This window comes from Callithrix jacchus, chromosome 19 (assembly GCF_049354715.1).
Source record: "Callithrix jacchus isolate 240 chromosome 19, calJac240_pri, whole genome shotgun sequence".
Classification (NCBI taxonomy): domain Eukaryota; kingdom Metazoa; phylum Chordata; class Mammalia; order Primates; family Cebidae; genus Callithrix; species Callithrix jacchus.
Window position 1 is genome coordinate 18,545,354 of NC_133520.1, and position 22,468 is coordinate 18,567,821.

General features: G+C 41.2%; 1 protein-coding gene across 12 annotated transcripts in view; it reads right to left on the reverse strand.

Moving 5' to 3' along the window:
• HHAT (hedgehog acyltransferase) overlaps positions 1–22,468 on the reverse strand; it is a 404,480-nt gene that overhangs the window by 197,373 nt on the left and 184,639 nt on the right. For all 12 annotated transcript variants that reach the window (XR_013529748.1, XR_013529751.1, XR_013529744.1 and 9 more), the window contains one exon: positions 18,478–18,513. Coding sequence is in view for 2 of the 12 variants with exons in the window: in XM_035280429.3 (XP_035136320.3) it covers positions 18,478–18,513 (36 nt within the window). In the remaining 10 variants the exon portion in view is untranslated. The remainder of the gene's footprint in view (positions 1–18,477; positions 18,514–22,468) is intronic.

Genomic DNA, 22,468 nt, shown 5'->3' on the forward strand with positions numbered 1-22,468 from the left:
ACATGCAAGGATACACAAAGGCTCAAAATAAAGGGATGGAGGAAGATTTACCAAGCAAATGAAAAGCAAAAAAAAAGCAGGAGTTGTAATTCTCATCTCTGATAAAATAGACTTTAAAGCAACAAAGATCAAAAGAGACAAAGAAGGACATTATATAATGGTAAAAGGATCAATACAACAAGAAGAGCTAATGATCCTAAATATATACGGACCCAATACAGGAGCACCCAGATACACAAGGCAAGTTCTTAATGACTTACAAAGAAACTTAGACTCCCACACAATAATAGTGTGAGACTTTAACACTCCACTGTCAATATTAGACAGATCAACCTGACAGAAGATTAACAAGGATATCCAGGACTTGAACTCAGACTGGAACAAGCAAGCCTGATAGACATTTACAGAATGCTCCACCCCAAATCCACAGAATATACATTCTTCTCAGCACCACATCACACCTACTCTAAAATTGACCACATAATTGGAAGTAAAGCACTCCTCAGCAAATGCAAAAGAACGGAAATCATAACAGTCTCCCAGACCACAGTGCAATCAAGTTAGAACTCAGAATTCAGAAACTAACTCAGAACTGCACAGCTTCATGGAAACTGAACAACTGGCTCTTGAATGTTGATTGGATAAACAATGAAATGAAGGCAGAAATAAAGAAGTTCTTCAAAACCAATGAGAACGAAGACACAACATACCAGAATCTCTGGGACACATTTAAAGCAGTCTCTAGAGGAAAATATATAGCAATAAGTGCCCACATGAGACGAGTGAAGACATTCAAAATTGACACCCTATTGTCAAAATTGAAAGAGCTAGAGGAGCAAGATAAAAAAAACTCAAAACCTAGCAGAAGACAAGAAATAACTAAGATCAGAGCAGAACTGAAGGAGATAGAGACACGAGAAACCCTTCAAAAATCAATAAATCCAGGAGCTGGTTTTTAGAAAAGATCAACAAAATAGACCACTAACCATATTAATAAAAAAGAAAAGAGAGAATAACCAAATAGATGCAATAAAAAAATGATAAAGGGGAAATCACCACAGATCCCACAGAAATTGAAACCATCATCAGAGAATATTACTAACAACTCTATGCACATAAACTAGTAAACCTGGAAGAAATAGATAAATTTCTGGACACTTGCGTCCTCCCAAGCCTAAACCAGAAAGAAGTCGAAATCATGAATAGACCAATAATAATATCTGAAGTTGAGGCAGCAATTAAGAGCCTACCACACAAAAAAAACCCTAGGTCCAGATGGATTCACAGCCGAATTCTACCAGACACACGAAGAGGAACTGTTACCATTCCTCCTGAAACTATTCCAAATGATCCAAAAAGAGGGAATACTTACCAAATCATTTTATGAGACCAACATCATCCTGATATCAAAACCCAGCAGAGACTCAACAAGAAAAGAAAACTTCAGACCAATATCTATGATGAACATAGATGCAAAAATCTTCAATAAAATACTGGAAAGCCAATTGCAACAGCACAACAAAAAGCTTATCCACCATGATCAAGTAGGATTCATCCTGGGGATGCAAGGCTGGTTCGACATATGCAAGTCTATAAACGTAATTCACCACATAAACAGAACCAAAAACAAAAACCACATGATTATCTCAATTGATGCAGAGAAGGCCTTTGACAAAATTCAACAGCCCTTTATGCTAAGAATCCTCAATAAACTCGGTATTGATGGAACGTATCTCAAAATAATAAAAGCTATTTATGACAAACCAACAGCCAATATCATACTGAATGGGCAAAAACTGGAAGCATTCCCTTTGAAATCTGGCACTAGACAACGATGCCCTCTCTCACCACTCCTATTCAATATAGTACTGGAAGTTCTAGCCAGAGCAATCAGGCAAGAAAAAGAAATAAAGAGTATTCAAATAGGAAAGGAGGAAGCCAAATTGTCTCTATTTGCAGATGACATGATAGTATATCTAGAAGACCCCATCGTCTCAGCCCAAAATCTCCTGAAATGATAAGCAACTTCAGCAAAGTCTCAGGATACAAAATCAATGTGCAAAAACCACAAGCATTCCTATACACCAATAACAGACTGAAAGAGAGCCAAATTAAGAATGAACTGCCATTCACAATTGCTACAAAGAGAATAAAATACCTAGGAATACAACTAACAAGGAAAGTAAAGGACCTCTTCAAGGAGAACTACAAACCACTGCTCAATGAAATAAGAGAGGGCACAAACAGATGGAGAAATATTCCATGTTCACGGTTAGGAAGAATCAATATCATGAAAATGGCCATACTGCCCAAAGTAATTTACAGATTCAATGCTATCCCCATGAAGCTCCCTCACAGAACTGGAAAAAATCACCTTAAACTTCATATGGAACCAAAAGAGGGCCTGCATAGCAAAGTCAATTTGAAGTAAAAACACAGTGGGAGGCATCACACTACTGGACTTCAAACTATACTACAAGGCTACAGTAATTAAAACAGCATGGTACTGGTACCAAAACAGAGATACAGACCAATGGAACAGAACAGAGGCATCGGAGGCAACACAACATATCTACAACCATACAATCTTTGATAAACCTGATAAAAACAAGCAATGGGGAGAGAATTCCCTGTTTAATAAATGGTGTTGGGAAAACTGGCTAGCTATGTGCAGAAAGCAGAAACTGGACCCCTTCCTGACACCTTACACTAAAATTAACTCCAGATGGATTAAAGACTTAAACATAAGACCTAACACCATAAAAATCCTAGAAGAAAATCTAGGCAAAACCATCTAAGACATAGGAGTAGGCAAGGACTTCATGACCAAAACACCGAAAGCATTGGCAACAAAAGCCAAAATATACAAATGGGACCTAATGAAACTCCACAGCTTCTGCACGGCAAAAGTAACAGTCATTAGAGTGAATCGGCAACCAACAGAATGGGAAAAAATTTTTGCAGTTTACCTATCTGACAAAGGGCTGATATCAAGAATTTACAAAGAACTCAAACAGATTTACAAGAAAAAAACAAACAAGCCCATTCAAAAGTGGGCAAAGGATATGAACAGACACTTTACAAAAGAAGACATACATGAGGCCAAGAAACATGAAAAAATGCTCATCATCACTGGTCATAAGAGAAATGCAAATCAAAACTACATTGAGACACCATCTCACACCAATTAGAATGGCAATCATTAAAAAATCTGGAGACAACAGATGCTGGAGAAGATGTGGAGAAATAGGAACACTTTTACACTGCTGGCGGGAGTGTAAATTAGTTCAACCATTGTGGAAGACAATGTGGCGATTCCTCAAGGACCTAGAAATAGAAATTCCATTTGACCCAGCAATCCCATTACTGGGTATATATCCAAAGGATTATAAATGGTTCTACTATAAGGACACATGCACACGAATGTTCATTGCAGCACTGCTTACAATAGCAAAGACCTGGAATCAACCCAAATGCCCAACAATGATAGACTGGACAGGGAAAATGTGGCACGTATACACCATGGAATATTACGCAGCGATAAAAAACGATGAGTTTGTGTCCTTTGTAGGGACATGGATGAACCTGGAGAACATCATTCTCAGCAAACCAACACAAGAACAGAAAATGAAATACCACTTGTTCTCACTCATAGGCGGGTGTTGAACAATGAGAACACATGGATACAGAGAGGGGAACACTACACACTGGGGTCTGTTGGGGGGAATAGGGGAGGGACAGCAGGGGGTGGGGGGTTGGGGAGAAATAGCATGGGGAGAAAGCCAGATATAGGTGAAGGGGAGGAAGGCAGCAAATCACACTGCCACGTGTGTACCTATGCAACTCTCTTGCATGTTCTTCACATGTACCCCAAAATCTAAAATGCAATAAAAAACATTTAAAAATAATAATAATAATAAAGGCAAGATAGGTATTGACACCATAAAAGTCAACATGCAGGCAGTAAGAAAGGGAGAAAAAGAAAGCTATTATTTGTTACCAGCCTACTATATACCTAACACTTAACTGTGGCTTAGGGTTCATTGTGCCCTTACCGGTAAGTAAGTATTATTATTCCCACTTGACAGAGGGAAAGAATGAAGACCACAGTGGTTAATTAATCAGTTTAGAGTATCCATAGTAAACAATGCTACTCAAACTTTGTTTCACTTTTATTTACTCAATATATTTTCTTAAATTGACTTGCTAGTATTAATTGAATTTACTTCAAAAGATGAAGGAATTTGTAAAAGTAAATGCATGACTATTAAAAATTTGTCATTCTGCCTAAGAAAAAAAAAAAAAAAAGGACTACAAAGCACTCCAAGTGTTCTCATCCGAAGGGCGAGGAACGTCATCTTGGACATTGACATCTTGGACATTGACAGAACTGCGATGGGGAAAGCCTGGAAGAGGAATTAATTTTTGACAAGAAACAGAAAAACACACCAACACATTATGCGACAGATGTCCCTGGCAGCCCCAGAGAAGAAGCCAGCCTTGTGGATTTAGGGGGTCTCTGTGTCCTAAGCGGGGCTGACATCCAAGGGGAGTGGGCATCAACACAGGAGTGCTGAGGGCTAAGAATGGGGCCTTCAGAGACTTCACTAACCAACCGCCAAGCAAGAGAGAAGAACCAGTGAAGGGGCTAAGCCTGGGTTTGCTGAGCAGCCAGAACACAAGATAGGTACTGGTCACCTGGGAAAACTGCAAACCTCTACCCCAAGTGCACTTCCCAGCCCTGACCCGAACTCCCCTCCAGCTGCCCATGCTTCCGGAGAAAGCCTACTGCCACGATTCACCCTCACTGAACTGCCTCCAAGTGAATGTTCACATGCATAATTACATATTTTAGAGCACATCAGGCAAGCAAAAATTAACGGGTATTTTAGGTCTATTGTTGCTCAACCACAAAGAAGCTTTCACAGCAGCTGTCTGAGAAACCCCGAGTAGCAGGACAGACCTGGGCCAGCAGGCCCCAGCTCACAGTGCAGAGCACACTCACAGTTGAGGCTCAAAAACCCCAATTCTCTAGATTCCCAGCTAAGTCTGTCAGAGTGACTTCTGGGAATGTAAATCAGATCATGTCACTCCCTTACTTAAAACCCTTCAAGGGCTCCTATCACATTCAAAATGGAGCCCAATCTTCATCACAGCCTGGCTGTTCCCTCCTCCTCCAGCCTCATGGAGGACTCCTTGCTCCTCTACCGGCCAGCCCCAGGCTCCCTTTCTGTTTCTCAAGCATGCTTCTTTGCTACTCAGGGCATGGGAACTTGCACTTCCCTCTGCTTTGAACAGTCCAGCCCTAGCCCTTTCCCCGGCTACCCCTTCCTCCTCACTCATCTCCGTGTTGCCCACTGCCTCAAAGAGGGCCTTCCTGCCCAGCCCTTCAAACACGGCACTCACACCTGTATCCTCCAGCACATCAAGGCAATGATAGTGCTTGCTTACTCAGGTTCTTTTTATTCTTCTACTTTAAAAACAACTGTATGGTAGAAACACTTAACATGATATCTAACCTGTTGACAGGTTAAGTGCACCATACAGTACTGATAACCACAGGCACACGCTGTACAGTGGATCTCCAGAACTTACGCCTCTCGCCTACCTGAGACTTTACAGTGGATCTCCAGAACTTACGCCTCTCGCCTACCTGAGACTTTACACCTAATGATTAGCGACTCCTTCTTCCCCCACCCCCTGACAACCATCACTGTATTTTTGTTTTTGCTTCTCTGAGTTTTAGATACCTCATAAAAGTGGATTCATGCAGTTCTCATTCTTCTGTGAATGGTGTATTTCACTTAGCTCACGTCCTCCACGCCCACCCATGTCATCACACACTGCTTGTTTTCTCATTTACCCACTGGGATGTGAGCTAAGAGAGGGCAGGGACGTTGTCCATCTTGTTACTGCTTTGATCCTGGCACATAGAATAGTGCTTAGGGCACTTAATTTGGTATAAAAATAAACGGGTTAAATGAAAAGAAAATTAGATGGTTACTAAGTCCTTTTACATTTTTTAAAAATAAACTTTATTTATCTAAACATTTTAGGTGGCCTCTAAACATTAGATGCTGTGGGGTACTATGGGGACAATCCAGAAGAGTCAGACCCTGCTTGCTGTCTAGGAGGGGACTGCAACACACACACACACACACACACACACACACTCTCTCTCTCTCTCTCTCTCTCTCTTTCTCTCTCTCGCTCTTGCGCTCTCTCTCTCTCTTACTTTATTTAAAGCTGAGGTCCCAAAGTCCCCTGAGCATCAAAGTCACTGGGAGGATTCACAATTATACTGATTTCTGGGCTCTACCTACATCTACTTAGCCCAATCCCCAGAATTAGAGCTTGGGGATCTGGAAAATTCCCAGGACCCAGGAGGCTTTAGAGGCAGTGTTATGGAGGTAGAGAGAGGAAGGCGGCACAGAGGAGGCGGCATCTGAGATGGCCTGAAAGAGCAGAATTTGGATGTGCACTATGCACTAATGGGGGAAGCATGGGCACTTCTGAAATAGGGAACAAAGACATCAGGAGATGGTCAGGCAGGGCCAAAAAGCAGCATTTCATCCCATGTGGCAGTGGCACAAGGGGAATCACAGTGAGGTGAGATGGAAAGGTAATCTGAAGACCCATGTGGTGGGCCCAAGACAGGGGGTTGGATAAAATCTGATTGTGAGGAGGGAGGAGCAGCATCAGGACTGGGTTTCTGTGAAACTCATGGGTGGCCATAAGCAAAGTGGAAGAAGAGCCATGAAAGGTGAGGGGACTGGAGGAGGCTCCGACAACCGGGTCGGAAAGAAAAGGAAGACCTGAGTAATAACTAACATCTGCATGGACTGTTACGGCGCCAAAATCACTTTTGACACACTTCATCCCATTCAAGCCTGGCAAGCAACTTTCTTGAGCCAGAAATTGTGATTTCCAATTTACAGATAAGTAGTTAAGGTCTTAGAAAGATTATGTGAGTTATCTAAAGTCACGGGTAGAATAAGTGCGTGCCAGGACCTGAATCCTGTTACTCTGATTCCAGAGTTACGTGGGATTGGAGGTGGGGGCAGGGAGATAAAACTAGCCTTGAGTTTCCATCGTTTCCAGGCACAGAGCTGAGTGGTCAGCATACATTAAAAGTCATCACAGCACTGTGAGATAAGAAGCCCCGTTTACAGACAAAGGTGCCTATTATTCTTTTCCTCTAGAAACAGAGAGGAAGGGGTGGATGTGAGAGATGTTAAGAAGACAAAGCCAAAATGACTGGGTGTGGAGCAATGATGGAAGGGGGCACCCAGCCTCAGGAGAGCCAGCGGACTTGTCTCCAGCACCCTACCTGCATTTTCATTAACTGCCTCTCTGGGGCCTCTTTTGGTTACCTGGGTCTCTTCACTCACATGTTCTTCACTTTTTATTTAAAACACTTTACTACAGGAATAACACACAGATCCTTAGCTTCTTTCTGGTGAAATCAAAGAAACGTTTAAGAGAAACGGATACTGCAGTTGCTTCAAAGGAGATGAGTTTGCATCAGTCAGGGATAAAAGTCTTGGGGACTCCTCCCAGGTGTCATTTCTCCATGCTGGTTGCCACTAGAAGATGATCTGGAATGCCTAATTAGGGCCACAAAGACACACACTTCAGACTCACCTCAGGTGAAAGCAGTGTTTTAATAAGCTCACTTTTTATCACTATTAAAAACTGTTTAAACAGAAATCAACCTTTATGTTACATTCGCAAAATAGAACAATTAAAATCCTACGTAACAAAGCAAATATTTTTGCCTCTGAGTTATCACCTCTGTGTGTTTTAAAAGATACGCATAATGGCTTCATCTTTTTTTCCTGATGTACACAGATCATGCATGTGTTTTAGCTGGTTTTATACTGCTAGACTGAACACAGATGTAATTATCTTCCCAATACCACCTAGGTCTTACTTCCAGGATCAAATGTGCACCTCTCTCTTTAAGTTCTGTTTCCAGTGTAGCTCAGAGCCCAAACAGGTCTAAAGGGTCCTAAGGGGACACCAAAAAGAGAGTGGCTCATCCCCAGCTCTCTTCCTTCTCAGGGGGAGGGCATCGGCCTGAATTAATCCTTCATTTGACCACCTCACTTCTTAAAGGTGCAAGGCAGATTTTTTGAACATTTCAGACATCACACAATCCAAGAAATACTTCAAATGATGGTGAGCAGAATTCTTCATTAACACCAGGAATGCTACAGTTAACCACAGCAAATGTGGTGGTAGACTTGTGGTATCCAAGATAAAGAAAGCTAAAAATTACCCTGTGATTCATGAAACTCAAAATGCCAAATTTTTAGCCCAAATAATACTTCTGTTCTGCTGTAGGGCTAGTTTTATCAAAGGGTCAGGTATAGGGTATCAACAAGGAAAAGCCAAAAGCAGGTAATATCTGTTATGACCATTTCAGAATTCAGTAAGCCACCAACTCATATATTGCTGAAATGTGCTGCCCTTCTGGCCAAAGGCAGTCTAGACTCCATGGAATGCCTGAACCAACAGCCTCCGAAGAACAGAAGACACTATGGAAGTGACCAGCTGTCCGGTTCTACTTTCTCTCTCAACAGAACTAAATCATGCTTCAAAAGGGTACAACACAATAAGAGAAGGGGACTTCAACACTCCATTTTCAACAATGGACAGATCATCTAGACAGAAAATGAACAAAGAAACACTGGACCTTTAGACCAAATGGACCTAACAGACATCCACAGAACATTTCATCCAACAGCTGCAGAATACACATTCTCCTCAACTGCACATGGAACATTCTCCAGGACAGAGAGAGTGTCAGGCCACAAAACAAGTTGTAACAAACTTAAGAATATAGAGAATTATACCAAGTATTTTTTAGAACCACAATGGCATAAAACTAGAAATAAACAGGAAAAACTTTGGAAATGTTACAAATACATGGAAATTAAACAACATGCTCCTAAATCATCAAGGAGTCAATGAAGAAATTTAAAGAGCAATTTCTAGATATTCTTAAGGTGAATGAGAATGGACACACATCACACCAAAATCTATGGGAGATGGCTCTCAGAAGGAAGTTCATAGCAATAAATGCCTAAATAAAAAAAGAAAGATTTCTGACAAACAACCTAACCATGTACATGAAGAAACTAAAAAAAAAAAAAAAAAAAAAAATCCAAAATTGGTAGAAGAAAGGAATAAAGCCCAAAACAGAAATAAATGAAATAGAGACTGAACAATTCAAAAGATCAACAAAAAGGATAACTTAGTTTAAAAAAGTAAACAAAATCAACAAACCTTTAGCTAGACTAAGGAATAAGACCCCAGTAAGATATGAAAAAAAGATACACGACTGATATCACAGAAATACAAAAGATCATAAAAGACTATTAGTAACAACTACCTACCAAGCAGTTTGAGAACACAGAAGAAATGGAAAAATTCCTGGACATGCACAACCTACAGATTCTGGGCAGACCAACAGTGAGAAAACTGAATCAGTAATAAAACCCTTCCCTTTGGGAAAAAAAAAAAAAAAAAAAAGGAGGCTAGATACAGTAGTGCACACATGTAATCCCAGCACTTTAGGGAAGCCAATGTGGGCGGATCACTTGAGCTCAGCCTGGGCAACATGGCAAAACCCCATTGCCACAAAAAATAAAAAATTAGCCAGGCATGCGCCTGTAGTTCCAGCTAGTGGGAGACTGAGGTGGCAGGATTGCTTGAGCCCAGGAGGCGGAAGTTGCAGAAAGGCAAGATCACACCACTGCACTCCAGCCTGGGTGACAGAACAAGACTTCACTTAAAAAAAAAAAAAAAATTGAAAAAAAGCCCAGGCCTTAATGGCTTCACTGCTGAATTCCATCAAACATTTAAAAGAACCAATGCCAATTCTTCAGAAAGTCGAAGAGGAGAGAATACTTCCAAACTCATTTTGTGAGGCCAGAATTACTGATTCTAAAACCAGACAAGAACACAACAACAACAAAACTCCATGCCAATATCCCTGAGAAGCATATACACAAACATTCTCAACAAGATAATAGCAAACCAGATTCAACAGCACATTAAAAAGCTCATTTAGGCCTGGCACAGTGGCTCACGCCTGTAGTCCCAGCACTTTGGGAGGCCGATGTGGTGGATCACTTGAGCTCAGCCTGGGTGTCATGGCAAAACCAAATTGCTACCAAAAAAAAAAAAGAAAAAAAAAAAAAAAGCCAGGCATGCGCCTGTAGTTGCAGCTACTGAGGGACTGAGGTGGCAGGATTGCTTGAGTCCAGGAGGAGGAGGTTGCAGTGAGCCGAGACTGTACCGCTGCACTCCAGTCTGGGTGAGAGAATGAGAACCTGAGAAAGAAGAAAGAAAAGGAAAGAAGGAAGGAAGGAAGGAAGGAAGGAAGGAAGGAAGGAAGGAAGGAAGGAAGGAGGGAGGGAGGGAGGGAGGGAGGGAGGGAGGGAGGGAGGGAGGGAGGGAGGGAGGGAGGGAGGGAGGGAAAGGGAAGGAAAGAAAGAAAGAAAGGGAAGGAAAGGAAGGAAGAAAATAAATCACATACTATGATCAAGTGGAATTCATCCCAGGTACATAAGGATGGTTCAACATATGTAAATCAGTAAATGTGATACACCACCTTAACAAAAAGAAAGACAAAAATATATAATCATTTCAATATATGCAGAAAAAGCATTTGACAAAAGTCAACATCCTTTCATTATAAAAACTCTCAACAAATTAGCTATGGAATCTATGTACCTCAACACATTAAAGGCCATATATGACAAAACCACAGCTAACATTATACTGAACAGGGGAAATCTGGAAGGTTTTCCTCTATGATCCGGAACAAGACAAGGATGCTCACCTTCACCATGCCTATTCAACATAGTACTGGAAGTCCTAGCCAGAGCAATTAGATAAGAAAAAGAAATAAAAGGCACCCAAATTAGAAAGGAAGAAGTCAAATTGCCCCTGTTTGCAATGACATGATCTCACATATAGAAAACCTTAAAGACCACCAAAAAACTGTTAGATCTAGTAAATGAATTCATTAGGGTTGCATGACACAAAATCAACATACAGAAATCAACAGCATTTCTACACGCAAAGAGCAAACTATATAAAAAAGAAATCAAGAAAACATTTACAATAGCTACAAGATAAATAGATATAAACTTAACCAAAAACATAAAAGATCTTTATACCAAAAACTACAAAACAATGGTGAAAGAAATTGAAGATGACACAAATAAATAAAAACATACCCTGTGTTCATAGATTGAAAAAATTAGTATTGTTAAAATGGCCATACTACCCAAAGCAATCTACAGATTTAGTGCTATCCCTATCAAAATACCTATGACATCCTTCACATGGAAATGGAAAACAAGAATCCTAAAATCCATATAGAATCACAAAAGACCCCCAAATAGCCAAAGCAATCCTGAGCAAAAAGAACAAAGCTGAAGGCATCACACTACCTGACTTCAAAATATACTACAAAGTTATATAACCAGATCAGTGTGGTACTGTCATAAAAACAGACACAGATCAGTGGAACAGAACAGAGTGCCCAGAAATAAAACCACACATCTACAGCCAACTGATTTTTGACAAAGAACCACAAGAACACACATTCAGGAGAAGACAATAAACAGTGCTGGGAAAATTGGATATACACATGCAGAAGAATGAGACTAGAGTCATTTCTCATCAAATACAAAAATAAACTCAAAATTGATCAAAGACTTAAATGTGAAATCTAAAGCCATGAAACTACTATAAGGAAATGGGAAACATTTCACCACATTGAACCGGGCAAGGGTTTTTTGTCAAGGATATGACCTCAAAGGCATAACCAATAAAAGCCAAAACAGAAAAATGAGATTACATCAAACTAAAAAGCTTTTTTACAGCAAAGAAAACAATTAGAGTGAAGAGACAATCTACAAAATGGGAGAAAATATTTGCAAACTATACATTTAACAAAGGGTTAATATTGAGAATATATAAAGAATTTAAATAACTCAGCAGCCAGAAAGATAAAAACAATTTCAAAATGAGCTGAAGATCTCAATGGACATTTCTCAAGAGAAGATAAACAAATGGACAGGCAAATGAAAAGATGTTCAACATTACCTATCGTCAGGGAAATGCAAATCAAAACCACAATGAGATACCACCTCATCGCTAGAATAGCTATTACCAAAAAGATTTTTAAAAAAAAGCCAAGTGTGGTGGCTCACACCTGTAATCCCATCACTTTTGGAGGCCAACGAGGAGAACTACTTGAGCTCAGGAGTTCAAAAGCAGCCTGGACAACACAGTAAGACCCTGTTTCTCAAAAAAAAAAAAATTTTTGCTGCACATGGTGGCGCATGCCTGTAGTCCCAGCTACCTGAAGGCTAAAGGTAGGCAGATTGCTTGAGCCCAGGAGGTAGAGGCTGCAGCGAGCCATGATCATGCCATTGCACTCCAGCCTGGGTGACAGAGGGAAACCCTGCCTCAAAAAAAAAAAAAAAAGGAAAAATGCAAACAAAAGTGTTGGCAAGGATGTGCAGATAAAGGAAGCCTTTACGTTGCACGCCGTTGGTGGTAATGTAATCTAGTACAGCCACTTTGGAAAACAGTATGGAGATTCCTCAAAAAATTAAAAACCAAACTACCATATGATCCTGCAACCCCACTACCGGGTTTATATCCAAAGGAGAGAAAATCAGTACATTGAGGAAATATGTGCATCCCCATGTTTACTGCAGCACGTTGACAATAGCCAAGAGATGAAATCAACCCAAGTGTCCAACAACACATCACAGATAATGAAAATGTGGCATATACACACTGTGAAAGTTAATTCTAGAAATTGGGTTACTCTTGTCATACCCAATTAAATCAGAGTTGAGGGGCTGGGAAGAAAAGCACCTGGGACACATAGCACCTCCTCCAAGAGTTAAGTGCTCCACAAGCTCAGGTGCTGAAACAGCCTGCTGTAACCCTAAGACCAGTTTTACCTAATAGCTGCTGAAGCGACCTGCCTAGACTCCAAGACTGGTTTTATTTACCATCATCACTCACCAATCAGAGCTTACAGTCTCCCAAAAGCTTCTCTAGTGCCAATGAGCTTTCTTCCAAAACAATACATAACATTTCTCCTTCTAATAAAATTCCCAACTTTCTATTTGTTCTCTGGACATCTGGACCTACTGAAGACCACCTGGTCTATGTGTATGCCCTGAATTGAAACTTCCCACTTCCCAAACAAAATGTTTTTGAGACAGAGTCTCTGTCACCCAGGCTTGAGTGCAGTGCTATGATCTCGGCTCACTGTAACCCCCCACCTCTCAAGTTCAAGCTATTTTCATGCCTCAGCCTACCAAGTAGCTGGGATTATAGGTGTGTGCCACCACATCCACCTAATTTTTGTGTTTTCAGTGTAGATGGGGTTTCAGCATTTTGGCCAGGCCAGTCTTGAACTCCTGGCCTCAAGTGATCTACTCCCTTAGGTCTCCCAAAGTGCTGGGATTACAGGCATGAGTCGCTGTGCCCAGGGCCAAATACAACTTTTTAGAGATTCATCTGTGTATTTTATTTGATTTTGGCAACACAATGGAATAGTATTCAGCCATAAAAAAGAATGAAATCCTGTCATTTGTGATGACATGGATGGATCTGAAGGACATCAAGTTAACTGAAAAGATTGAACATGAAAGACAAATACCACATGATCTCTCTGACATGTGGAATCTTAAAAAGAAAATTCCTAACACAGTTGCAGAGCGTAACACAGGAGTTACCAGAGACTCCTGTGAGGAAGATGAGAGGAGGCTGGTCAAGGGGTACAAAGTGACAATTAGGAGGAGTATGTTCTGGGGTTCAATTGCACAGTAGGGTAACAGTGGTTAGCAGTAAGGTATTGCATACTACAAAATAGTTAGAAGACAGGTTTTTGGACGTTCTCGTGGCAAATGATAAATGCATGAGATGACGTATATGCTACCTACCCTGATTTGATCATTACAAAACATAGACATCAGAACATCAAATTGTACCCCATAAATACAAATACAAGGTGTCAAGTCATGATGTTATCCTGCTCCACTGAAAACTACTGCCCTACCTGAGGAGCCCAGACAGGCTCAGCCAGAGGTGGAGGAGGCAACAAAACGAGTATTGTTCATCTTTTTAAAAATATTTTTTAACTGGCAAAAATATGTGTTTGTGTACAACATGTTTTGAAATATGTTTACATTGTGAAATGGATAAATCAAGCTAATTAACACATTCATTTCTTCATATACTTATCTTTGTGGTGACTAAACCTAAACTCTCCTCTCAGCAATTTTCAAGAATGTATCATTATTAGATATTGTCAATATTGTACAATAGAGCTCTTGAGCTTACTTCTCTGGTCTCACTGAAATTTTGTATTCCTTGACATTTTCTGAGTTCCCACTCCCAGACCTTGGTAGCTATAATTCTACTCTGTTTCTAAGAGTTCAGATTTTTTGGATTCCACATGTAAGTGAGACCACATGTACACCTTTGTCTTAAAGGAGACAGTGCTGGCTACCATTCTGGGTAAGAAGAAAAATGCTGGCCAGGTGCAGTAACTCATGCCTGTAATCCCAGCACTGTAGGAGGCCAAGGTGGGAGGATCGCTTGAGCTCACAAGATCAAGACCCGGTCTGGGAAACATGGCAAAACCCCACATCTATTCGAAAATAAAAGAAGAAAGATAAAGAAAAGAAAAATGCCTCAGTCAGCAAGAATCAAACCAAAAGTCACTTTTTTGCTTTCTTACCATAGCTAAATGAGGCTAAATTTAAACAAGCCACGCTGTTATCTATAATGAAACAGATTTTTATTCCATAATCTCTTTCACCAGGTTGGTCACCTTTTTCCTTTTTCTTGTACAGTGTCGCATTAAGAATTTCAGCCAGTAGGCTTCTTCTGAGGCTATTCCGAGGTAAGCCATGATTGCTGTTTCCATGATTTCTATAAGAAGGACTGAGCTCACTGAATTTTCCCACAGTCATCACGAAACACTAATACCAAAAATGCCCATATTTCATTAAATGTGACAGCTCCTTCCTGCCCCCATGGCTCAGTGGAACACTCCAAGGCTTAAAAGGAAGCATGTCCCTCCTTGCAATTGCCTAGTCTGAGATCTAAGATAGGGCTTTTGGCTTTGTGGAAATTTACGTCATTCCAGAGAAGTCAACGTGACTTCCATCAATTTAAAAGATGCAGCTGATTAATTTCAGGCATGCTGCAGCTTTCTTAAATGCCGAACACTAAGCATTCAATACAGCCTGACAAATCAAACTGCATGTTAAGAGCTTGCTGGAGCTAATAAATGTAGTTAATCTTAGGGGGGACAAAAACCTATGGCAATTTCTCCTATGTTTCCTCTTTCACAAAGGGAAGTATATTTTCTTCTCTTGGCCATTACAGAGTGAGAGGGATTCCTTAAGTATCATCCCTCTCACTCTCCCAACCCTCTAAGGTTTTCTCTAATGATTTATTTACAAGAAAATGCCATTGCTGTCTGAAGTTACTATGGAACCACTCACTCCCCCTAGCAATCAGACTCTACTTCTCTCCACCTAAATGAAACTGCTTTTTCTAAGTCTAGAGGACACTTAAGACCTACTGGTGGCTAAATACAAGAGTTCATCCCATTAAAAAGAAAAAATACCCACTCTACCCACCCTCTCCACCAGCTGCCCTATCTTTCTTTCTTCCCCTTCACAGGTCATCTTCTTAAAGGAGCTGTTGCTGCCATTCCCTCACTGCTCACCCCATTGAGCCCCCACCCTCTTCAACCTAGCTTCAGGGTCACTGTCCCAATGAAACAGTTCTCACTAAGGTATCCAGTCATAAATGGTGCTGGGTCTGATCAGGTTTGACTTCTCTTCTAAGCTGGGAGCAGAAAATACCTTTTTTTTTTTCCTTTTGAGACAGAGTCTTACTCTATTGCCTAGGCTGGAGTGCAGTGGCCCCATCTCAGCTCACTGCAGCTTTGGCCTCCTGGGTTCAAGTGATCCTTGTGCCTCAGCCTCCTAAGTAGACAGGACTATGGGCATGTGTCACCACACCCGACTCATTTTTGTATTTTTAGTAGAGGTGAGATTTTTTCATATTGCCCCGGGTGGTCTTGAACTCATGGCTTCAAGTGATCTGCCCACCTTGGCCTCGCTAAGTGCTGAGATTACAGGCATGAGCCCCCGTGCCTGGTTGAAAGTACCCACTTTTTAAAGAGAGCTGCAAATAAGGAGGTGAGATCCACCCCATTCTGGGATTACTGAGAAATGGAGAACTGACTCTGCTCCCAGCCATTGTCTTCACCAACCCTACACCCCTTACTCGCAAGCTGGGAAGGGGAAAGAGGAAGAGACTCCTTGGAGTTATTAAGTTGCTTGCTTACTGGGGCGTGCTACCACGTGATGGGAGAGGAAGAGACTTACTCCCACAGGCAAGGGATGCCTGCAAAATCAACCTCTCATTCCCAGTTGGACAAGAGATAAACCCACTGATTTGCTCTGCCCCCTACCCGAGTGAGGAAAAGGAAATGGCAGGGTAGAGAGACGCCTTACTGGCCCAGTAAGCTCACTTCACAGAACACTGGTTAAGGTGACCAGGTGATGCATCTTCCAGCACCTCCCTGAAAAAGGGTCTCCTGCCAGGGCAAGGGGATCCCAGCTCCAGTCACGTTAGAGCCACTTGACCACTCCCTCTCCGTCCTCCAGACTTAACGTAGGAGGAATGATTGGAGTCCAGAAGAAGGAAAGAGAGGAGGGATCCCTGAGGCAGATCACCATTTACTTTGACTACAAGCCTGGCAAGGGAAGCTTCAAATCAAATGTCTGTTTTTGCAAGTGCCAGCATTCGCAGACATATTCAAGTAAGTGGCACACGGTAGGCTTAATAGTTATTTGCTCAATAAGTGACTGTACAGCTTCTTCTCAACCCGCCTCACCCTCCTTGTCCTTTCTGTCTCATCTCATTCACTCCCTCCAGGCACTAATGTATTTTGAAGGTTGAGCCTACACAGGTTTCTGAATCTAATCATTGATAGGTGACTAAGGCATGATCCCTGACCTCAAGAAACTTACTAGAGAAGAAGAGTGCAAACTTGCATCCACTGCAAGGCATTAAGGACACAGTACGATGGAGTTGTACAAAGCACCAAAGGCATTAAATAAAAAACTCAAACTACTCCCTGAAGTATTAATATATCCAGATAGATTCTTTGATCAGTTCAGCTATGGAATGCTCATGCCTTCTTTTCCCATGACTGCCAGTCCTTTGTCCTTCCTGCTAAAACGTATTTACCCTGGCTGCATCAAGAATAGCAGTTCACACACTAGTATCTGTGCCTGGATCCTGAAGAAAGCCAGGATCATCCGTACTCCTTGAGTCTGGGGGAGGCCAAGGAGGTTTCACTGTGTAGCCTTGGATGAGGCCTTGGAAAAGAGGACAAGGTATGCATGGCTTCACTCAGAACACTACCACATCCAGTGCAGAAGACGTGTTTTTTGCGGGGAGGTAAAGGTGATGTCAACGATGTACACTTGCTCTCAAAGAGCATCTTAGCAATAGGGAGATGGTCAAGCATTGCAGAAAATGGAACCACCATTAACACTTGCCCAAAAATCACACTGAGTCTGCAGACTGTTAATTATCAGGCGACTAGAATTAACTAGCATTTAGAGATACATGCTTTCAGAAAGCAAATCACTCTACATAATTTCTGGTTTCCTTGTCTTCTTTAGCTTGCAGTCTTTTAGCAACCATTTCTGCTTCCCTAAGTATTTTTGACAAGCATTTTTAACGATCATTTTTCACCATTATTAGAGCAATACATGCTCAATATTAATACATTTAGAAAACACAGCAAAGTTGGTAGCAAAAAAATCATGCAGATTCTTAAAACTATGATTAATATGCTGATATATTTCCATTTAACCTTTGTTTAATAGCTACTTGAAATTAATATGTCCCATAAGCCAACTCCGGCAAAAATCACCAATAAACTAGGATATGAACTGCCATCTGTAATGGCAGATTATGAACAAGGTTGTATCTTCACAACTATAAAGCAAATGGAAGATTTCACTTAAAAAAATTAAATTCAGTGGAGGGAAAATTGGTTAAAGGGGCGGTTTAATGTCTGAATAGAAGCTGGCACTCCTAATTTTTCAATTAGTGTTTCCAGCAGCCTAGGAGTTGGAATTATGCTTGTCCAAGATCTTGGGTAACTATCACTTTAGAAATAGGCCACTTTATACATCGATTTCTCTAATTGTTTAATCATGTGTGATTCTGGGAGACACAAAAAACCATAGTGTTAGCAATGTTTTCTTGACAAGTATTTATATACGAGTGCCATTATTTATCAAGATATTTAACAAGAATTTAGTTTCCATTTTCATCTCTCATAAAAGCTATTCTATTCAATGTTATGTAAAGCAAAAATTATTGGCTTACCTGATCAAGAAATTATGCAGGCCAACATCAAAATACCTGTTCAAAGGAGACATAGACAGGCATATCAATAAAAGGTATATATATTAATGGTGGACTAGACATGGACTATAGATGTACAATTTAGATTCACAGCATGGCTAAGAAATGGATTTCTCTACCACAGTAGTTCTCAAGGCATGGCCGCTGGAGCAGCAGCATTCCTGGGAACTTGGAATTGCAGCTTCTCCAGCACCACCTCAGACATACCAATTGAGAAATTCTGCGGATAGAGCCCAGCAATTAAACTTAACAAGCCCTCCAGGAGAGAACAGCACAGAAACACTGCTCTCTGGTAGCATAACTGTCTCAGCAAGTAGAAGCTCTCTCTAAATATAAAGGCAATGACAGTGATCTCCCAGGTACCTTCCACTTTTCCAATAGGTGAGCCCTTTTGTAATATTCATGTCTCAGATGTTCACTTACTTAAAATATATAAATATATTTTATGTCTATTTAAAATATATTTATATGTCTGTGTAGTCACACACACACTTTTTTTTGAGACAAAGTCTTGCTTTGTCACCCAGGCTGAAGTGTAACAGTGCAATTACACTCACTGCAGCCACAACCTCCTGGGTTAAACCAATCCTCCCACCTCAGTCCCCAGAGTAGCTGTGATTACAGGTGTGTACCACCATGCCTGGCTAACTTTCAGTTTTTTAGTAGAGATATGATCTATGTTGTCCAGGGTGGTCTCAAACTCCTGGGCTCGAGCAGCCCTCCTACCTCAGCCTCCCAAAGTGCTGGGATTATAGGTGTGAGCAACCGCACTCAGCCCGAAATGTATTTATTTTAAAAGCACAACACCACACTAGCCAAAGGGAAGAAGGCAGGGGAGGGTGGTGGGGAAAGGCTGGTGTGGCAGTGAGTGGAGTGTCAACCTTGGCCTTCCAAGCCCCACCTAGCTATAGTCCCCAGAGCTTTCCACCTGAGAGAACAACCCTGTCCCATCTCTGGGTCTCCCCTGAGCAGGGGACTGGAAGAGCTGCAGTTCCATGCACTAGCTGGGGAGCTTGCCATTGTGCTTGAGCCTCATACCAGTTATCCCATAAGCGCTGGGGTATAGCAGACCCTTTACGTCACGGTCTTTTCTTTACACCACCAAGCTGATGCAGTCCATATAAATGAGGCTGCCTTGGTTTCTCTAACTAGCATGCTTATTCCTCCTGAACCTCTGATTATGTAGCCAGTACCCTTCTCTCCCTTTGGATTGGACTGTGAGTAAGAAGATCAGGTGGCCAGAATCATGATGATATATAATCATGATGATATAATCCGTTTCTTAGTCACTGATCCCAACACCTAAAGGGTGGTGGTTGCATCCCACCCACCAGTCTCACCTCTTGGGTTGGCAAATGGACTGAGTAGAGCCTGAGTTAATTCTGTCCCTTTCAGACAAGGGGTAATGAACACAGGAATTCACTCTTGAGGGGGGTCTGCCTAACCAGACCCTGCCTGTCCCTAGCTTGCAGCTCTATCCAACTCATTCCTGGAGCATCCTATCACACCTCATGCCACCTGACATTTGACAGGTGATTACTAACATTTTAATAGGATTCCCTGTGGGATACTTTTAAATGACAAAATTCTTTTATGTACTTAAGTATCTGTTTACAGACCATGGACACAGCATAGGTGAGAATAAAGAAACTCAAAGCCAAAACATGACAGACCTGACATCACTAACCTAAAGTAATTACGTAATTCAGGAACAACAGGATTCGAGATACAAAACTTTCATTTATTCCTAAGTCTGCTGCACAGAGCTCTTCTCTACAGAGAGATCTACTTGCAGGGAGAGCTGATGTGTTTCGTTTTATTTTACACTGACCTGGATAAGATGTTTAGTTCTGCCTAAAATTATATTTAACACAGATTTTTAAAAAATAGGTACTATCCCTCCTCTCAACCAAAACCAAGGCTACTTGGCTTAGCACCATAAATATCCACACCACAATAGCAATTTTAAGGTTGTCAGATCTATAATATGACAGGTAGAAGTATATGTAGATTAAAACAAAGATTTCAGCTTCCTTCATTCATCCAAAGCTTGTTGAACCTTTTCAACTATACTAGCAACAGAAAGCAATAGACTGTATTCCAGGAATCACAGGACAAAGCAGACATGGAAGAAATCACAGAGATCCGCAGTATAGTGGTGGGGCAGGAGGAAGGCACTGAAAGAATAATGGAAAAACCTAATAATAATGAGAAATTAGATTTATTGTTTAGAATGTGGCAAGTACCACGTTTGGTGCTCACACATACATGCCGGCGAGGCAGGTACTGCTATCTCCAGAGTTCACAGGCAGTAGAAGACAAAGCTACAAAGCTGGAAATCAAATTGCACCCTAAAATGCATGAATTACTTGCTATCCCCAAGCACCCCACTAAAACCAGGTTTCTCACTGTCTTGCATTACTAACTGAAAATGACTGTTCATGTTAAAAGCTGATGTCTTCCCGCTTCCACCCCATTTCTGCTTCTCCCAACAAGGCTGTCCTGCTCCAGGGAAGCCCACTTGCTTCTTCTCCTTAGGTGGTGCCCACCTGCTAGGTCTCAGCCAGCCAGGTTGTGGAGAGTGATGTAAGTTCACAAGAGCAGAGTCATACAGTTTTTGTCCTTTTGTGTCTGGATGGCTATTGGTTTCAAAAAATAAGGTTAACCCAACTCATGCCAACACCATCATTCTCATTCAACCTGGCCCTGGCCTCCAGGGAGTGATGTGGTAGTGAATTCATTTCTTTCCATTTCCAGGTGCCCTTCCTCATAGAAAGGGTGGCCAACCAACCAATTATCCTTCCCATCTCCTCCCCTACTTGTAACATGAGGCCTGGCTAAGAATACTAAGCTTTATTACATTACCTACTGAATATTTTAAAACTAAATATATTCAAAACCATCTTTGCATTATAAAATATAACAATCTCTGAAAGGCAAAACTTACCTTTCTTATTCAACTAATAGCCAGGAAATTATCCATTCTTATGGCCCTTAAAGATTTCCACTGCAAAAGCACATCTTAGGGCTTTGAAAATACTTCCCAATGGCCATCCTATGTAGACAACCAATGCATGAAAGCACGATTGCATCTAAGAACTAATTCTAGCTCCAGAGGTGGGTCAGAGAGCAGGCTTTTTAAAAATCACCTTTAATTATAAGAGCCTTTGCAATGGCTACAAGATATGGGTAGAATATACACAAGCTTTAACTTAATGCTGCCTCTCACCTTCCTTGGATCACGTGAGAAAAAAAGGCGAGACTAAGGGAGACTAAAGGGTTATAGTTTTTCACCATGTGGGCACAGTACAGTGCACACAGAGTGAAGAAGGGAGGGTGTTAATAGTAAAAGCCAACATATACATGGTGCCTAGCATGTGCCAGGCACTCTTCTATTCTACACACATATACACAACTATTTCTGCATAATGCTATGAGGTAAATAGATACTATTATCATCCGCACTGCAGAGGAAGAAACGAAATCACAGAGTGGTTAAGTGACTGTTAGTTAGGGGTAAAGCTAACACCTGAGCCCAGATAGTCTCTATTAGCCAGAAGACCCACCCCCACCCCCAACCAGGGAACAGTACCTTGGTTTTGAGGAACAAATGTCAGGAATACATCAAGGTTAACTTCCTGAGTTTGATTATTCAGGCTGAGTATCCCAAATCCAAAAATCTGAAATCTGAAATGCTCCAAAATCTAAAACTTTTTGAGCATCAATGAGACACTCATAAAAATGCTCATGGGAGCACATTCAGACTTTGGGTGTTTTAATTTGAGCTGCTCAACTAGTATAAATGCAGATATTCCAAAATCTACAAAGCCCAAAATCTATAACACTTATTTCTGGTCCCAAGCATTTCAAGTAAGGGATATTCAAATCTGCATATTGCAGTTATTCAGTTGGCGCAAAAGTAATTGCGTGCGGTCTTTGCCGTTAAAATAAT